Here is a 19,914-nt window from a genome sequence, read left to right on the forward strand (position 1 = left end):
TGATAATTATATTAAATAAAACTGAACTGAAAATTACAGACTGAGAGTTTCCCCACTGACAATACATCATCAGAAGGCTGTTGTATCTTGAAATACTACTGTGGCACCACTAGGATGCGAGTGATGTTTGCAACAGATGTGGAAATAATTACATGTTTCATTTTAGCCCTTTAAACAATTACTAACATTTACTGCTAGCAGGACTATTATTATAACGAATGATGAACCAAGATGAGTTATAATCAGTCATCAGTGACGATCAGAACATTCTGGTACAACAATATTTCTGTTTTAATGCTCAAGCTTTTAAAGCTTAGTCTCCATCATCTCAGAAAAATGTCTCTGCCTTCATTACCTTTCTGCCTCAACCCTCCAGTCTCCACCCAGCACATAAATCCAGCCCAACTGCTGCTCCAGGTGGCTCTTATGCTAAACCTCCACAGTTGTTAGCCTGACAGGAATCCTGTCACCACTAACTGGTGACACGGTGCTAAGCAGAGTGTTTGCCTACTGCTTGGCAGCAGCAGGGACCCATGTCAGTAAACAGAGAGTACGATCGTTTGCACTCCGGTGGTCCACAAATACACACACACACACACACACAAAACTGCTGGTCTCTGAAGCTGTGTAAGATTAACACCAAGACAAACGCCGACACGACTCAGCGCTCACAAAGGCCACTTTAATAAAAGGCTGTCAAAAAGTCCAAAACCATGCATTCAACATGAACCTGTGCTATTTGTACAGGTGTTTATCAGATTTATCCTGTTAAGTTAGAAGCCCCATGGCCTTTTGTAGAGCGCTTCAGCTAGAAGTGGCTTGATACATCTTTTTCTTTTCTGATACCAATATTGACACCTTGCGTATCGATACTGATTTGACATTTCTTCTTTTAAAAATTAAGTAAATTGAAAAACATAGCTTCACCTAAGAGGAGCATCTAAATATAGCTTATGTTATGCACACACATTCAAATTACTAAGCTTTTTATATATAATTTAAATATTCTGGAGGTTGTGATTTTTGGGGATGAATTTGCTCAGCCCCAACGGCTTCACAGCAAGCATTAAAGTTTTAGTGGAAAAGATTTAATTGAAGCAAACCAATCCGTGTCATTTATAACTAGAGCTCCGCAGGATAATTTCAGCCTCTTTAAACATACAAACTACCAAAAATCAACTTCCTGACCTCAGAATCGAAAATCAAACTGAAAATATGTGCAGTTACACTCTACACTCTCAGAAATAAAGGTACAAAATTGTCACTGAGGCAGTAGCCCTCCTGTCACTGGGGTGGTACCTTCAAGGTTCAGCTCAGTACTTTTAGTCAGGGAACATAACTGTACTATAATTTTCAATGGATAATCAAATCTAATGAAATGATATTTTCAAAGCTGTTGTGACTCCACACATGGCGTCTCATCTCCAGGCTTTTTACTTTATTGTTCTGTTTTAAAACATTAGGTTATGAAAAAAATACTGGAGGCAGATGATCCGCTGTGGCAACCCATAAAGGGAGCAGCCGAAAGAAGAAGAAGAGGTTATGAAAAAATACAAATATGTACTTTTCACCTGGAAAAAATGTAAGTAATCATGTGGACCTTAAAACCACTGCTGTACCTCTGAGGACACATTTACATTGCTTGTACCTTTATGAATGAAAAACATACCCGCACAGCACCTTTATTCCTAACAGTACGGTGCGCATGCATGTAAGCTATGCTATGATGCAAACACTGACATATGAACACAAGGCATTCAAGCACTCTGCATTTCTGCTGTACTGAAAAATGTATTGAGTCAAAACACCACTGTATTAAAGATGCCATCTCTGCCTTGAGCTACTCAGGCCTATGTTTTCAATTTGCATTAGTAAAGGCTGGTGTGGAATCTATTCATATTCATTCACCTGAACCAGTTCAGCCGATTCAGGTGATTCAACACAGCTGATTTTCAATGACACTTTCAACACGTTGAACTCATTTTGCAAATCTCCTGACCTGATTCTGAACTGAGTGAACTGACTCAATCCTGATTTAAGTCCTAGGCCTGTATCAGTGACCTGATTTAAATACAAGGCCGGTCACATGGTCACACCTTAATAACAGGACGTAATGTACAGCATTTGTCCAGTCAATTGCAGAAGAGAAAGGCTCTTTCTGAACTCAAGAACTGTCTGTATTATTGTGTCATATTTTACACAGAAATGTTTGCTCTGTTCATACTTAACAGTTCAAGTGACCCCATCTGGGGCTCTTGCTTAGTAATTTCACAGTCTTGCTTAGTCTTGCTAATCCAGGTGCACACATTAAGCTGGCACCTAATTCTCTACACAGAATAAGACAGAGCATCTGGAGTTTTTAGCTAGTGCAGGAGACGGTCTCTGCACTAAACGCCATTATTATAAACAAGCTCACATCAAGGGTTAAAACTGTTAGTATAAACTCCAGACACCGAGAGAGATGCTGTTTATCTAAATGTCTGACCAAATTAATTAATTTGAAGATATTAACTACAGTACATTTGAATGGGAAGCAAAGCCCTCTAGGCTGTGTAATGTGTTCAGCATGCTGAGTCTATACTGTTTATATCTAGGTGTCTCTGGTGCATGCGGCACAATTATCACATATGCTCTGATGAAATTAGCCTAATGACATTAGCAGAGTAATTAGCTGCAAACACCCACCAATGGGGATTCCTGACCTTCAGTTCTAGAACTCTTTAGCTTGTTCGCTGTGTCGTCGCTTTTACGTTTAACAGGCCAAGCCGAAATCAGAAATCTGTTTCAAAAAGAAAGAGAGAAAAATCTGGGGAAATGAAATCAGAATAGAGGATGAACCAATAAAGAAATGTAGTGAATGTAGAGTGATTTTCTAAACAGTGCTAATGTGGGGAGAGAGCTGTAACTCACACAGCCGACTTTCCAGGTGTTATAAATGTTGCCTTGAGCACAGTGAGGGATAAACAAACGGGAAAGGTTGGTATGAAATATCTAGTGATCTTTTAAGCACATATTTCCTATGAAAAGGCTGCTGAAGGTCACAGATACAACATGCTTTAAACTCTTGAAAGCACAGTGTATTTTTTTAAATATCAATATATTATACGGTATCAGAAACAACCAAAGTAAGTCTATTTGAGGGCCCCATATCAAGGAAAACTAAATTTCCCATTTTTTTAAGGAGCTTGTGATGTGAACACTGCTAAAGTTTCAAAACGTGCTATTCACTATCCATTCCATACAACACAGTGCACACAACAGCCTACTCTCAATTCATGTTTCTGCAATGTGAAGAGAACTAAATTACATATATCCACCTATGTGGCATACAGCAGTTTAACCCCACCCACTGAAAGCGCTTTTTGAATGAGGGACAATACAAGGCAGCCAATCAGAACAAAGCTCATTTATATTACATCAGTCTTATAAAAGGCAGAAAATGGTTGCTTAAAATTAATTATAACCACTTAATTATGACCACTGGTACTTAAAACCACACAAATGCTGTTGAGGTCCCTAGAAAAAATAAAAGACAAATGTAGGTTATGAGCCCTTTAGTAACGCAAATGTGTAAATATTTAGGAACACAGTTATACTAACTCTGATAAGAGGCTACAGGCTGCTGGTGTTTCCCATACCATTCAGTATGCCACCCAACTTGGATGAGATGTAGACATTAGGATAGCACTGGCAGGCTAGCGTTTGGTTCGTACTATTCAGTTTTTATGTGGTATGTGCTTGGCCAAGTTTTCAAATGTATAGATGCACTACATTCACATCCTCTTCGGATCTGATCATTATTATACGGCAATATGATAAAGCTGTGTGTAGCAGAGATGAGCTGGTTTCTGCTGGAGGAGCAGCGTCTACATATAGTCTTCATGCATCTAGTTACAGTATGCTTTTCAGTTCATGAAGACAGCGGTTTAAAATATCAGGGGTATAACATCATATTTCAGTAAAGACTATGGAATTGACCCTGAATAGAGCTTCATAAAAGATGTACAACAATATAAAAACTCCAATGTGTCGTTTCATTTTTGCCAATTTTTGCAAGGAAAAATATGCACTCAACTTGTTATGACATTCCTCAAGCCTTAATAATCAAAAGTAGATCTAATTGGGATTTCATAAAGAATGAGAGTCCAAACAGTATTTATTGTTATTTTACAGAACTACTCTGTAACACTATTCTTATACATTTCTATAGAAAAGCAGTAATGCATAAAAGTTTCAGGCACCTGAAAAAAGTAGATTGAAAAATCTATTTTATTGGACTCTAAGTGTCTATTTGCACTGAAAAACACCAATATCAACATAAAAACAAAGAATATTATCTGGTGTTCTTATAAGCACAAACACACTAACTGCTAATATAAATGGTTTTAACCAAAAATGTCTGCACAGTGCTGCATTTGCAATTTTTTCTTTGCAAAGCATTCAATCACACATGGATTATTTGGATATGAATTAACAGACTATAAACAAACTCCTCATCAATCAAGTGCATTTCCTGAAGACCAATGTGAACAGACTGCAAAACAATCCATTTAATTTACGTTTTGTTGATTGTCTAACACCTCCTCTATAGTGCACACACTCAGATATGGCATTTTCTGCTCATTTTACTATACAACGCATTTGCTGAGTTTAACACATTGGAAAAAAAAAAACATACCGTATAAAATGTGCCATAATGTTTGCAAAGGCCATATTTCATGTTTTGAATGATATTTTATGTTATGAACACGTCCCCAATATGTTATATTGAGCAAATAAACAGTAATTGTGCATTAAAATGTACAAAGGTGTGTTCTCTGCAGAGGAAGTGTTAAACTCAACAAAATGTTATTTGACCAGGGATACCCAAACCTTTGCATATGCAACTGTATACATAGTTTATTCACTGTATTTTTAAAGAACTATGTGATGATACTCTGTATTTGATGACCTCCCTGGTATCTTGGAGGGGTCTACCGGTATATCACAATTCTGAAAAAAATTCTAGGGGACATGACAAGCTTCCATTACTTGTTAGCTACATTGGTCTCGTGGCTCCAGTGGGAAAATAAGGAAGATAACTTTAGACACCAAACATGTTTTGAGTGACTACATTTACGATAAAAGGAGTGAAAAAAATATTCCTTTAAAACAGCTCAGTCTAATATGGTCATGGTATCCATTCAAAGCTTTCTGGCAACATAAACAGACAATTTTACAGGCAGTTTTATGAGCCAGTAGCATCCTTATAATAAACATATGCTTCATCATTCATACAGACACCCCCAACCTCCCCCCCCGCCCCCATTTGTCTGTCCCTGACTGCGCTCGATACAACATTTACAGCAGCCTAAAAAGTGCTCTGTCTATCAGCGGTTTATGAGCAGGTCTTTAGGAATGGCTCTTAAACTTACAGTGTCTCATAAAGTGTGATCAGTCTGAGGCTGTCTGAAGGACTGGACTGATGGCAGCTTTAGCTGTGAGCTGCAGGCGCCATGCTGAGGGAGAGTGTACAGTTAGTCCTCTACCTGGAGAGGTGGCCCTCTTTTTTCTGCTGTGTGAGTTAATTACAGTGAAGGCGTGTCCCTCTGGGGCTGCAGGCATACAGCAGCTGCCGGTGAGCAGCTACAGCAGGATGCAGCTACCTAATTATGCGGGCCAGAAAAGAGCACATGCCCAAGCCCTCATTCACCCTCAGAAAGCCAGGACAGGATTTTAATATGTACACATCTAGGATTATTATTTTAGTTATAAATCTTAAGGCTTTTTATTCTGTAACTACTATGAATTAATCCATAAGTAGGTTATGCAGTCATGAGAAGGAGGAAACAAACAGGCTGTTCATTTTTAGGAGTTAACTGTTTAGCAAGACAAGAAAGTCTCTACGTTTGACTTTTTAATTAAATCTTAATGAGATTTTTTAAATTTTTATTTTGCTTGATTCATATGTAAAGGACATGACCTAACAAGACAGAAATTTTGTCAATATTTTTGACCAAGCACAACTCAGCCACTGTATTTTTACCATCATTACACAGATCAATATTAAGTGTTTACACACACCACAGCACACAGGAAGCTCTAATCCCATGTGATGACACATTTGACTAGCAGTGGCTAGTGTTGCTAAAGTTAATCCGTTCAGCTGAATGTGAGCTTAGTCAGGGATGTTTCACTTGCATTTCAGCGAAAATTAAAGCAGCACTTCCTCAGTCCCCAGTGTATGGGCTGCTTACATGAGACAAATGACCTGAGAGATTGTGGCATGAAACATCGTTTAGTGCCATTCAAGACACTGTGTGCTTACATTTATGTCTCTTATCTTGTTAGGGTTACAAAGCAATATTGACAGTTCTCTGTGCATTTCTCTCTTCTAGGTAAAGAGTTCAGAGGTTAATTATGGTTCTTATAGAAATTGAAGGGTTGTTGTATCACATTACACATATATTGCTTGGAGATACAAAACCTTGCATAATATATAAAACCTAATAATAACTTTAAAAGCTTTTAATGTACGTCGATGGAACCAGGATATTTTCCAAGTCATTTTGGGTCATTTCTATTAGTCTGTTCATCATGAAATTTAGACGTAGTGTAATGTCAAAAACTGAAAACCGATCAAAATGGAGAGATACACAAGATACACAAGATACATACAATACATACACTCCTTATCAGTATCGCTGCTGTCTGAAACCTCGTATCTCCATTTTTGTCGCTTTCCAGTTTTTGACAATTTGAAAATGCCTGTATAAAATTGGCCCCGGACTACAGTGTATGTGTATATATACAATCTGGGGCCACTTTTATTCAAAGTTATTTGATTTGAAATGCTCTGTTCTACAGCAACTTAACTAACTCATCACAGCTGTGGTATTAAACCGAGACATTTTAAGTGTTTAATGCCTCTAAAAGCCCAAAACATTGACAGATACATTACACGAAATGGTTATATCAAACATTATATTGCCTAATGGCTAAGACATTGTTTTATAATCGCTGAGGTATATGATTTTAGTCTAACAGGTATTTTAAAATCCATTTATTTTAGAGAGGTGTATGTAGAGTGCTGTAAGGCAGGATAGTCCACGCCCCACGAAAACACTTTTTCAGAGCACCAGCACTGCGAAGAAATTAAAGTTGGTAAGTTTCTCTATGATGCCCCATTTCACATTAAAACACTCTGAATGACCCGGTTTACATTACAACTGCTGAATTATGCAGAAATTTAGGAGAAAAATGGAATAGCCCTTTAATGAGTAGAAAACCAAAGTCACCGGAGACACATTGCATAAGACGGATAGGGTCAAATAAATAAGGATTAAAACTTTACTAAGAATTCTCTGCAATAGCAGGTTGGATTTCGAGTCCAAGGGAAATCAACACTCAAAAAACAAGCACACAGTCGCTACGGTGAGCCGAAGCCACGTTTTCTGTGCTCTCTGTTAGCATGCACAGCGCGAGTACAGCCATGGCGCTGTTTCAGCAATTTCTGAGTGGAGCATTAAGGAATTTGAAGTGCATTCATATTGATGATCTGGGATGCATTAGATGCTTTAAAGCCTGTTAAAGCTCACTGTGAGCTCAATGGTGATGTCCACGAAGCTGCAGAACACTCCTGGTCATAAAAATTACTACTTAGTTCCAATATGTTAATTTCAAGTTTGAATACTACAGTATACGCTTCTCTGAAAACAGCATATATACACTGTATAATTCCAATATGCACCCATAGGTTAAGTCAGGAAAGAGTACTACACATTCATACTGTACAGTGGATATACTTTATGCTATATCTATGGCCTTTTTTCTTACTATGCCTTTAACATACATACATGTGAATGAGCTCTGTTCTGTTTAGCTGCTCTACGTTGTTGCTTCTTCAAGACAGTCCAGGCTGAAGCACTCCTTATAACTTCAACATGAACAGGTTAGATCTAACCACTATGTCCACTGAACAGGTGGATATATAAAATCGTGTTTGTTTTTGTCACATCACAAAAAGCAGCTATAAAACAATGTTTTCTTTGTGGGGTATATTTCCTTTAAATGTTCTGCATGTTCCTCTCCGCCATGAACATGGTTCAAAAACTACGAATGACCAAAATGTGATCTCACAACTAGTGTAGAACCATGTGTCAGGCATCACGCAGCATATTCATAACCATTTCTCTTTTAGAGGCGTCAAACACTTTGGACATCTGGTTCCTATCACCAAAAATGTGATTACATTTTTTACAGTGTTTAAATACAGTAACAGTACGGTATACTCTTTCATTTCAAAGAAGGTTTAAAACACAGACTTTCACATACATGGGTTACATACTTTTAATGATTATACTTGAAACATGCTTTTAATATATACTATATGTTTTCATTTGGAACTACTTTAAACAGGTGTATTCAACTTGTAATTAAGCTATGATTACATACATATATATATATATATATATATATATATATATATATATATATATATATATATATATATATATATAAATCATTAATTAATATTCTATACATTTTGTTTATTCAAATATTAACACTTTTCAGCAAATAAACACAAACTACACAAATAAATAGATTCTGAGAATGCGTCTTGGGCGCCTTAGACTCTCGCACAGTACTGTGTTTATTTATTTATTTTTTTGATTGATTTAAGTAATGTTGAAATGCACCTTCAATGCTTTATGTGATTTTATGTTCTAAACAACTTGGAGGCAAAAAAGTGAACCTGAGTAATTGTTCAGACAAATTCTACTACATAAGATACATATTCAAATGTATACATTTGCATGTACTGATATGCATATTTGATTGCTATTTTTAGTTATATTACAAAATGTACTAAAGCATAGTTATTTGTTTAAAATATTAAAAATATACTTCTAAACAACACACCAAATACTATACTTATTTAACACACTTTCGTTTATTTGTGTTTCAGTATTGTAAGAAATACATTTATACAACTGTATTTCAATATAGTACAATATAAAGCATAATTTTAAAAAAATACATTTTAGGTGTACTGCCATAAAATACGTTACGTAAACACACTTAGTATTTGCTATATTCTTCAAGTTCAATGTTGATGTACTTAAGTCTTCTTTTTCACAAGGGAAGATTCTTCTAAGATAGTATAATAGTTGGAGTAGAGTAACTGCAGTTGTGGAAAAGTTAACCACTTTCATTTATTGGGACTGAAAAAATGCTCTGATACTCAAGAGTCACCCCCAAAAAACCAACACACACACACACACACACACACACACACACACAGTAACCAGGTTGGGCAGTGACGGGACCGTGGATTACAACATGAAGCTCTGGTAATTTGAAAAATCCCCAAAGACCTGAGGAGGCACGAAAACAAGCAGCCGGGGATTATTGCACACCATCACAAACACAACAGGATGGGCTCTTCCCCCTTGTGGGACCATGCAAAGGGGTGATGGGGGGGCGGAGGGAGGAGCAGGTCGTCTGGACTCATGAAAAATTCATGAAGGGGAGAAAAAAAAAACAGGACAAAACTGGCCATAGAGCTGGACCAGGCTTACGACGTTAACTACACAAATGCTGGCCCTTCAAATCGTACCACGCGTGAGGAGTGTTCTCTGGTTCACCGCCAAAAAGCTCCCAAAATCTGGACCAAATGTTTCTGCTTTCCCATGATGCACTGCACTGCTGTACAGTTACTCGAGCTGCTATTTTTAGCTCGGGCTGTTGGTGCATTTCTAAACGGGCGACTCCAATATGGATCAGGATTATTCCTCAGATGGCACTGCTGCCGAGGAACGCACCTCCATTCAAATAAGAAGCTCTAGCGCAACATCAATAATGGTAGCCGCATCTGACTTCAAAAGCAGATGAAACGACCAGGCAAACACAAACCCTCTCTCTGCATGCTCAGATGTGCATGCAGCATCAGGTCAGGCTTCATCTTTCTGCTTACCTAAGCTGAGATCCTCCCTTCACTCTCCTCTCTCTCTCTCACGCTTTCTTCACATCTCTCTCCCTCTCTCTCTCTACCCCTCATTAGCCGTACATACAATGCGAGCATCCAGCAGGGGCTAACATCACATTCGGGAAAAAGCAAAGCGCTGAGTAAAAATGCAACGGCATCTCCTGTGGGCGCTGAGTGACTGAAATTTCCTCTAAATCTTTAATGAGCCGGAAAGCTTCTCCAAAGAAAGTGAAGTTACTGAATCTGAAGGGGCTTATGCTTGATCAATTAACTCGCTTTCAGGGACAAGAGGGGGGACGTCAATTGTACACACTTTAATAGTGGCTTAATGGAGTAGCAAGCGTACTTTATCAAATGCACGGCTTGCATTTCTCTGCAAGGGGGAGGAGCTCCCACCTCCAGCCTTGTTACTGTCTCATCAGACATTGGGTGCCTGGTTAATTACGCATGCATAATTCCACCATCCTATAAAACCATTCATATAACATGAAGTATCAATATTAGAGCTTCTTTATTATTCCTGAAACTGCATGTCAGCCACAGTACCTTATGTCTGAATAACTCCCTCTTGCTCATTTTTCTGCTCATGTGATCTACGATGTCAAAGTTTGCCTTAATTACTACAATTTTCTCCCTCTTGGCCTCGAGACCACTAAAATGCAACAGCAGTTCTATGATGTTCACAAGTGTGTTCCTTGGCAATGACACAGCCATCTGTGGCCAGGAATCCAAGAAAGCATAACTGTCCTCCCTCTCTCCAATGCAAGCATCTTCTAGCTGATGTAATGGAATTGGTATTTAGTGTTCTCCTCCAATCGTGTTGAGCTGTCCAATGACTGCTACGTCAGAGGCAGTTTGAATAGATGTGGTGGCGTTTCACGAGTCTTGGATGAAGCATGTGCCTTCAGCCTTCCAGCCTGGTAGCATCATGTGATGGGGAGGCCTAGCTAGCAGGTGAGACTTGACCACAACTAAGGCTGTGTTAAAGTGGTGGCAGAAGAATGGGAAATACCACAGTCAGAGTTGTAAATGTACTCAAACGGCTGATCCAGTCATATTTACACGCAGGAAACTGTAGATTCTGGGTTCACTAATACCACAACCTTTTCACTTTCGCAGAGAGTAAAAAATTGTGAACTTGGTGGTAAATGTAAGTGTACCTGATAACACAGGGATATCCACCAATATACGAATTTCAAACATATATTTGATATAAGGGGGGGCTGTTGTTGGCTGGAGGTTAAGGAACCAGCCCTGTCCAACAGAACTTGAATGAAGTGCTCTTGAGCAAGGCACCTAACCCCCAACTGCTCTCCAGGCGCCATGGGTAGGGCTGTCCATCATCCACTGCACAAATGGGTTAATTGCAGAGGTCAAATTTTATCGTGCACAAGTACAGTTGACCAATGGTTCTGAACTGGCATATATTAGCAAAAATATTAAATATTTTAAATAAATATAAATACATTTATATTTAACACACACGCATGCACACACGCATACACTATATATATATATATATATATATATATATATATATATATATATATATATATATATATATATATATATATATATATACACATACACATACATACATACATACACACACACACACACACACACACACACACACACACGTGTGAATGTGGGGAAAAAAAGCACAAAATGCAAATGAAAACAGATACAACATAAAGAAAACATATTTACTATGTTAACTACTTCACCTTCCTGGTTTTGTAATATACACAGTTTGATCATTTTACACAGGTAGGCGAAGGTGGTGTTAGGAGTCTTGCCCAAGGACTCTTATTGGTGTAGTGTAGGGTGTTTACCCAGGTGAGGATTGAACTCCAGTCTACAGAGTAGATATATAAACTCTTATTCTAAATTTGATGCCTGCAAAATGTTTCTAAAACTGGGGATTCCAACTGTTGTTGTGAAAGTGAATTTTCTTTTCATTCTTGCTTTATATAACACTCCAGCTGCTCAACAGCCTGTAGTCTACATTGTTGTCGTATTTTGCACTTCAAAATGTGCTACGTTTTTTTGATGGGAGACACTCTTACTACGAACTCTCTTACTATGAAGCCATGCTGTTGTAACACATGCAGAGTGTGGCTTGACATTGTCTTAGTGGAACAAGCCGTGACATCTCCGAAAAAATGGCAGCATATGTTGTTCCAAAATGTGTATGTACCCTTCAGCAGGTGGTGCCTTCACAGTCTTCACAGACGTTACCTACTAACACCCCATACCATGACGGATCGTGGCTTCTGAACTTTGCATTTGTAACATTTGGGATGGTCTTTTTCCTTTTTGCCTGGAAAACATGACATTCAAAATTTCTCATCAGACCATATCAGACATTTCAACTTTGCATCCGTCCACCTCACATGAGATTTAGCCCAGAGAAGTCAGCAGCGTTGCAGCATTTCTGGATCTTTTTTGATATGTGGCTTCCACTTTGCATAGTGAAGTCTTGACTTGCATTTGCATACACAGAGAAAAACAGCATTTACTGACACGGGTTTGCTGAATATTCCTGAGCCCATGTAGTCATACTCATTACAGAAGCATGCCAGTTTTCAATGCAGTGCCATCTGAGGCATCAAAGGCCACAGGCATTCAGTGCTGGTTTTTGACCTTTCCCTTTATGCACAGAGATTTCTCCAGATTCTGTGAAACTTTTGATGATATACTGCATCGTAAAAGGTGAAACATCTAAAATTTACCTAGAATACCTAATGAGCCTCACCCCATCCTTGCTCATTAAGGAATTGGCCTGTCCTGGATGCTCCTTTTATGCACAAGCATGGCTGGCTGTCCCAAGTGGTATGGTATGTCTCAGAATGAGCATAAAGAATAATGATGGATGGATATTGAATAAAGAGGTTCTTAGGGTGGAATGGATCTGAAGTTGTGAGTGCCAGGAGTTCTCAGCAGTTTAAAAGTGCTTGGCCCCCTAACACTGTACCTCCAACTATACATATAAACACAGAGTGGTCTGAGCATGAGATGAACAGTCAGCTTTTATCAATCGCAGTAGAAAAGTGCTGACATTGCTCCCCCTTTGCTAAAACACCTCTCCCACTGTCTTTTGCTCACAAAGCCATCTCAAGTTAACATGCAAAAAAGCCTTGTCTTATTAGTATGCATGAAAATAAAACCCTTGTGCGGGGTTATTCTGAATGAGCAAGCAGAGTGTGAATCGCGATGAACACAAGAAATTTGAAACAGCGATCAGACTGAAAGGAGGAAGCTACCAAAGATGGTGAACAAAACAGAAACTTAACTCCAAACTTTAAAGGATCTGTAGTAAAGCTTTAAAAAGTTGGTGGTATATATAATGTTTAAGCACCTAAAAAACAACTGTTACTAGAAAAGACACAATGCTTTGATAAAGTAATCAGAATAAAAAAGTGAAAAAGTGCACAGAAACTTTTAAAGTTTGAGCTTGTTCATTTTAAAGGAGTAATTTTGCTGCACTAGTGGGCTAGATGTGGAGATAGCTCATAAATCTAGAATACTTATCAAAAACTGCCTACTGCTTTAGTTAAATTTAGGCTTACACTACATTTTAAATATATATATATATATATATATATATATATATATATATATATATATGTATATATATATATATATATATATGTGTGTGTGTGTGTATATATATAAATAATAATTTTTTCCACCGTTGCCAGAAAAAAAACTCATATCTCCAAAATTATAACTTTACAGGAGAAAGAAAAAACATACTGTAGTTTTAATGCAAGTCAATGGAACCAGACATCTTTCCAAGTGATTTTGGGCCATCTCTTTCACTCCATTCATCATGAAAAAGAGCAACAGGTCCTTCGAAATTATGTCAAAAACTGAAAAAAAAAATGGAGATACGAGGTTTTCTTCCAACAGCAGCGATTGTGATTGTGTGTGTGTATATATATATATATATATATATATATATATATATATATATATATATATATATATATATATATATATATATATAAATAAAACAACTATATAACATATATGTAACAACTCAGTTTCAACTGGTGTACCAGATGAACCAATATTCTATTGGCACTTCTAACATTAATCAGCATTAGGGTGGGCAATATGACAACATTTTATCATTATCGGGATAAATTATGTCACAATACACTTTTCTGAGCATATCATAGACACTGTCAGTACTTATATAGATATACACGAGACTAAATATGTTTCAATACGAAAGCCTGTTTAATTGGATATAGTGCGATGCAATCGGTAAAACACTGAATAAAAATAACTGTATTTGTTAATTTCTTCTTATTATTGTTGTTGTTATTATTATTGTAGTATTTTTGTAAGAGCCATCACAGGATCTATTTAATCTATTCCAATGCATTAAATATCATAAAAAATAAATGTTGTGATGCATGCTGTGAAAATGCCTTTGAAGTATCGTGCTATAATGTTTTTACCCTTTCGCCCATCCAGACGATTTTTTTAAATGTTTTTAATGAAGATTATACTGGCCCCACTTCACCACCATGGCCACAACTTAAATCAATTTTCTACTCTATTTTTAACTAATGTGCTTTTTAAGCCATGATTTATTGAAAATCTTTAATGAAAATCACATTTTAAATAACATTAGAATGATTAACAAAACTCCTGTTTTCAGAGTTGCTTGCGAGCGCTTTTTGCTGAGGGGTTCATGGCAACTTACATACTGAAACTGCATCCTGCTGAAGAAACTTCAGACTGCTAACCATGTAGGAAAAGGGTGAGCTCCAAAGCAAAGTCAGCAAGCTTTACATATAAAAATGTTTCATAATTTTACAGCTCAAATGGATCAGGGAGACACTTCAGCTGAGTATTTTCCTCAGACTCTATACTGCACTGTGGGAGATCTCATTGGACAATATGTTCTACTGTAGTCTGATGGCTCATTAATGCTCCATAACAATCCATTGTTTTGAAAGTAAAGGGGAATAAAAACATCACATGTAAATGCTGTAATTCGTAAATTGATATTAATGATTACTCACCCATGGTTGATGAAACAAGCTGAAAATATCTGTGCAGATACTAAACTTTCAATCCACACCACGTATGTACTCGTAGGTAGGAGGTATTTTACTATCATTTAAATCAGATTAAAATGTTTTTTGGTTTTTTTTGCAGAAGTTTTTTTTTCTTACATTTTTTCCATTTGTTGACATTGAAACAAATGAAAAAAAAAAGTAAAAAGCGCAGACTCAATTTTTCCACTCCAGACAGTAAATTCACTGCAAATGTAATGAATTATGTAAGCATTTAATTAGCCATGTAATTACATAATTACACGATTACTGAGACTACGACACCCATTTACCCCCCTAAAAAAACCTACAACACAGATTCGGTGGCATCATTCCAAGGCCCATCACAGCCCAGTTGCTCAGTGTCCAACCCTCCCCCGCCCATGTGGCACATGGTGTCCGGTGAGAGAGTGACGTCGCTTCCCAAGTGATGCTCAAGTCCTCCCTGCCTTTTACCCCCACGCTTGGCTCTACACGTGTGAATTAGCACCCTGTCACACACTGCGCTCTGTCTGCGGCCCACCGCATAGTAGCAGCCCAGCTGGACAAATCCTCCATCCGATTATTCTGCAATCAAACCCCTGGCTCGGCGCCCAAAGCATCAGTTGGTCGAATCTTTGATGGAGATTAACCGCTCTCCGCTACCAACCTGTGCTAGTGCGAGAGGAACCAGCGAAGCAAAAACACAAAGGAATCGAATTACGGATCAGCGCGGAAAACAAACTGTAACGTGGAGTTGAGTGATTTCTGCAAAGTCACATCACATGGTGAGCAAAGCTGCACTCTTAAAGGTGCAAAACCACCCATAAAAACATTCAGAGAAGGTTTTTAGGGGATCAAATGTGGTTCTTCCATGTTATCGCTCCAAAGAACCCATTTAGGCACCTTCATTATTAAGTGTGTGGGTTTTTAAATCTGTGCAATACTGAGTCACTGTTCAGGTTAGTGGAAAGTTGAAAAGAAACAGGTTCAGATCAAATGATGCATGCTGGAACAATCTCAGAGTGTTGGTGCCAAAACCCAACCACACATGAAACCTCTCGCTGCTGCGCATCTCCAACACAAGCTTCCAACTGCACCACCATGGACAGAACTGAAAAAAAAACATTTAAGGCAAAAAACCAGCACACAAATATCAGAGCTACTAAGTATCATAACTGTGATGATTACAGACCGTGCCCTGTATGAGAAAACCTTAACCTCTTTACGCTCAGTAAGTAACCCATGTACACTGGGTACAAACGCTGCAACTGGGGTGGGAGCCTCAGGGGCAGAACATCAGTAGATTTAGCTTAGGAACATAAGAGTCCCATATTCTAGGGATGCACCGATGCAGAACTGAGAACCAATGGCGATATCTGATATTTACATGCACATATCTGCTGATGCCGATACATAAACATTTATAAGGTAGAAACTGGGACTAAATATACCTGGAGCAGAAGTTCAGAGTCAAAGTGTTTATTTATATGGTTTTATTTCTATTTCAAATGCTGTAAAACACAGATATTTACCTCAGTAGACGAGCACTGCTTAAACATTGACTACCAGCTTGAAAGCTAAACATCTGTCCGATGCCGACATTACTTTCTTAAAGAGACATCTGCTGATACGGATATAATTACCATATCACTGTGCATCCATAATATTTTATGATGTTAGTGCAACCTATAAGTCCTATCTTAAATACACTTCTTATTTTAGTTGTCTGTAGTGCACCATGATAAACTATTTTAAGGTCCTTAAGGACCTTAGGGATGGTTTACGATGTTACATGGATAGTAGTTTAATGTGTAGCATGCCTAGAAGCTTCTGAAATAAATTTTTTTTAAATCTCCATTCAAAAAAAAAAAACCTCTCCAAATCATTTTTATAGGGGTTCAGGCAACACATTCTGCTTTTATTACGGCTAATCAACTACATGAATAAGCCTACAGCCTTGCGTATGTTAAGTTCATTCTCTTTGGTTTAATATGTAGCATCATTACGCCTCTTGTAAATGTTTTCCAGCGGACTCATTTACGCATTAAATGCATTTGATTCACAATTCATTTAAGAATTAGCCACAGTCCAAGGTAAGCAGCACCTGTTGGTGAGAGCAACCCCATCGCTGCATTATATAACTGCACACCCCAGAAAACACATTTTGTGCTGTTTAAAAACTGAAATTACAAATAAAAAGGTCATAACTTTTACATTAACCCCTAAACTCTCATAAGCTAGATAGCACTTTGTAAGTAGTTAGGTCTAAGATTAATAACTGAATAATAAGCCTGCAGCTTTAAGGAGTTAAACAAGGTATAAAACAGAGTTGCTGACCCCACGTGCTGAACTCACACCTACCAAAGTGCAGAATCTTTCGGGCGGATTCCCGCAGGTGATGTCTGGAGGGTCCACTCTGATCTGCATGTAGTCCTTCATGAGCATGGGTCTGGGCTGGCAGGCGTAAAACTCCCATGTGGGTCCATCGTCTGTGCTGACCAGCGACTTACATATGTCGTACTGGCCAAGAGTCAAGAGGACACAGTGGAGGAAGAGGGACGCCTGTAAGAGCATGGCACTGGGTACGACCGCGGGCATGGAAAGGCAAGCGTTGCCACAGCTGGACAGCGTGCGGACAAGATCAGCATGGATGTTGGGCTCCTCTCATCATTCGGGATGTTGACCATCCGCTCTCCGCGCTCACTTTCTCCTTTCTGGACGAAGTGGCCGGCGATGGAAACTGAATGTGAAATCACTTGAAAAGTTTTTCTCAGTGTGAACGGATCTCATCAACCTACGGCGACATAGCAGTTGAGGTTCAGGTGAATATCTCCTCGTGTGAACGGCTGCGAAGTCCACAGGTCGTCCTCATGCTGTAGATGTGCGGTGGCTTTGATCATTAGTGGCTTTCATCCGTGATTTTCTGTCTAAGAAATTAGATGAAGATGAAACGTGAGGAAGCGTGCAGGCACTACAATTTTCCTTTTTATGTATTGGGATGCTTTAAAGACAGAAGAAACTCAAACGGTGTGAGGTGATATTCCCATGAGGCTCAGCTAAACAGGATGAATCTCAAACGCTTTGCTATCTTTAGATATGACAGGAAACTCACAGAAATAGGAAAATAATACTCAAGAGCATAGAAATCTGCTCTGACAAATAGCTGACAATTTGCCAGGCAAAAGCAAAATAAAAGATAAGCTTGAGGGGATTAAGGAAGGAGAACAGTTCCTCTAATCATTTCTCCCACTGTAACTACATTTACTGTAACTATATGTACTATAATGAGAATTAATAATCAAATGATAAAAGTCTCCCCATTAAAGCGAAGCTCAAATCAGCTCTTCATTCGAATCCACCTTAAATGGTGCAGCAGCTCCGTTCTGGTGCTTCACATTCTGAGGCGCCAGAGCGGCACTGCTGCACCGTTTAAGGTGGAACGGGAAAATTGGAAAAAAAGAAGCTAGCGATTAAGACAGGAAGCCAACTTCAGCCTCGTCTTACTTATGCGGTTATCTGAGGAGGGTCTGTAGCCTCAAGCAACTCAAATTCAGAATTTAAAATCAAAGCAACTCATGAAACTTTCACATCCCGGCTGTATTTTACACGGAATGCGCCTCGCCTGCATTTAAACGTTTTAAAAAGTGGGCTATTCCGTTATGCAGCCCACCCAGACGGCTCTATCAAAAGTTATGAGGCGATAAAAGCAGCAAATGAACTTCACATTAACTTTAACGTTACTTACCCCGAGTCTTGTTCGTCCTGCCTCCCCGCCATCTCACCTCTCAGCCACCCCAACTTCGCGCACACCATCGTCCCTCTCCGTCCAGCGCTTCAGCCCGGGAGCTCGCGCATGGCTAGGCTAATTTTCCCCTCAAACGCTTCGCTACTTTCTCGCTTTCTTTCTCTTTTGTTGAAGTTCCAGCCTCGTCCTTCAGTTATGTCTATCGCTCCGGCTTTCTTTCCTTCAGCTCTCCGTCCTGAAGGCTTCAACCATCTGCATCCCACCCTTCCCTCGCCGTCCTCCTGTCTTCTCTCCTCCTCCGTGATCTGGATCTTATCTCCCAATCTCTCCCTCTCTCTAACGCTCTTACTCGGCAGCCACGTTTATTAAGTGTCTCGGCGCTTTTCTCCTGTTTGTCTTGTTTTCAGGCTTTTTTAAGTACTCTGGCTCTTCGCGGTCCCGCTGCCTCCAGCCTACCTGGGCTTAGTGACAAAGTTTATGTGCCTGCTTGGAACATATAAGCGTCCCAGGAGGAGATCAGGCAGCCCGCCCTGCTTAAAGGGGCAGGACGGCGGTCACATGACGGAGGCTGGAGCACCTGGGAGGGAAGGTTCATGAAATATGAACGTAAACTCAAATAAACGCAGTCATATTCATCCTATGCTGCTTCATGTACATACTAAAAGGCATTATGCTGTAACCTGGCCCAGTGGAGTACAAAACAAAGGTGGTTTTTATTTTTTATAGAATTTAATCATTTTAATTTAAGTTGGATTTATTTGACTATTTATATATATCATAACGTGATCAGGTCCGGGCACTAGCTTTTATTTAGTGAGGAAAAAAAGTTGCACTGACATAGGAAAAAAAACTGCTTACACAGTTGCAGCCTGTAAACATGTAAACAGGGCCTTCATTTATTTTGAAGAGTGTGCTCAAATTCAGCTTTGCTCTCATTTCAGCAGTTTATGCTGATCCGTGTTGTTGCTCTGTGCTAGTATTACTGCTCATCACTACTGGGTCTTACTTCCAGGGTTGAATGGTGGTTAAACATAAACATGAGATTATTCAGGCCACGCGCATGGCCAGAGGCGAAACTTTTGTAATTTGTAATTGATCTTTTGTAATTGAATATTTACGATTTTCAAAAAAAAAAAAAATCAATG

At 38.8% G+C, this 19,914-nt stretch overlaps 1 protein-coding gene across 1 annotated transcript in view; it reads right to left on the minus strand.

Moving 5' to 3' along the window:
• The window catches only part of ntng2a (netrin g2a), a 99,030-nt gene extending 79,730 nt beyond the window's left edge, over positions 1-19,300 (minus strand). Inside the window, exons 1-2 of the mRNA XM_017716110.2 lie at positions 18,770-19,300; positions 17,386-17,951 (exon numbers count right to left, since the gene is read on the minus strand). Coding sequence (XP_017571599.2) covers positions 17,386-17,622 — 237 coding nt within the window. The 5' untranslated portion in view covers positions 17,623-17,951; positions 18,770-19,300. The remainder of the gene's footprint in view (positions 1-17,385; positions 17,952-18,769) is intronic.
• Positions 19,301-19,914: the final 614 nt, after the last annotated feature.

The sequence above is a fragment of the Pygocentrus nattereri genome, chromosome 28 (genome assembly GCF_015220715.1).
Source record: "Pygocentrus nattereri isolate fPygNat1 chromosome 28, fPygNat1.pri, whole genome shotgun sequence".
Lineage (NCBI taxonomy): Eukaryota > Metazoa > Chordata > Actinopteri > Characiformes > Serrasalmidae > Pygocentrus > Pygocentrus nattereri.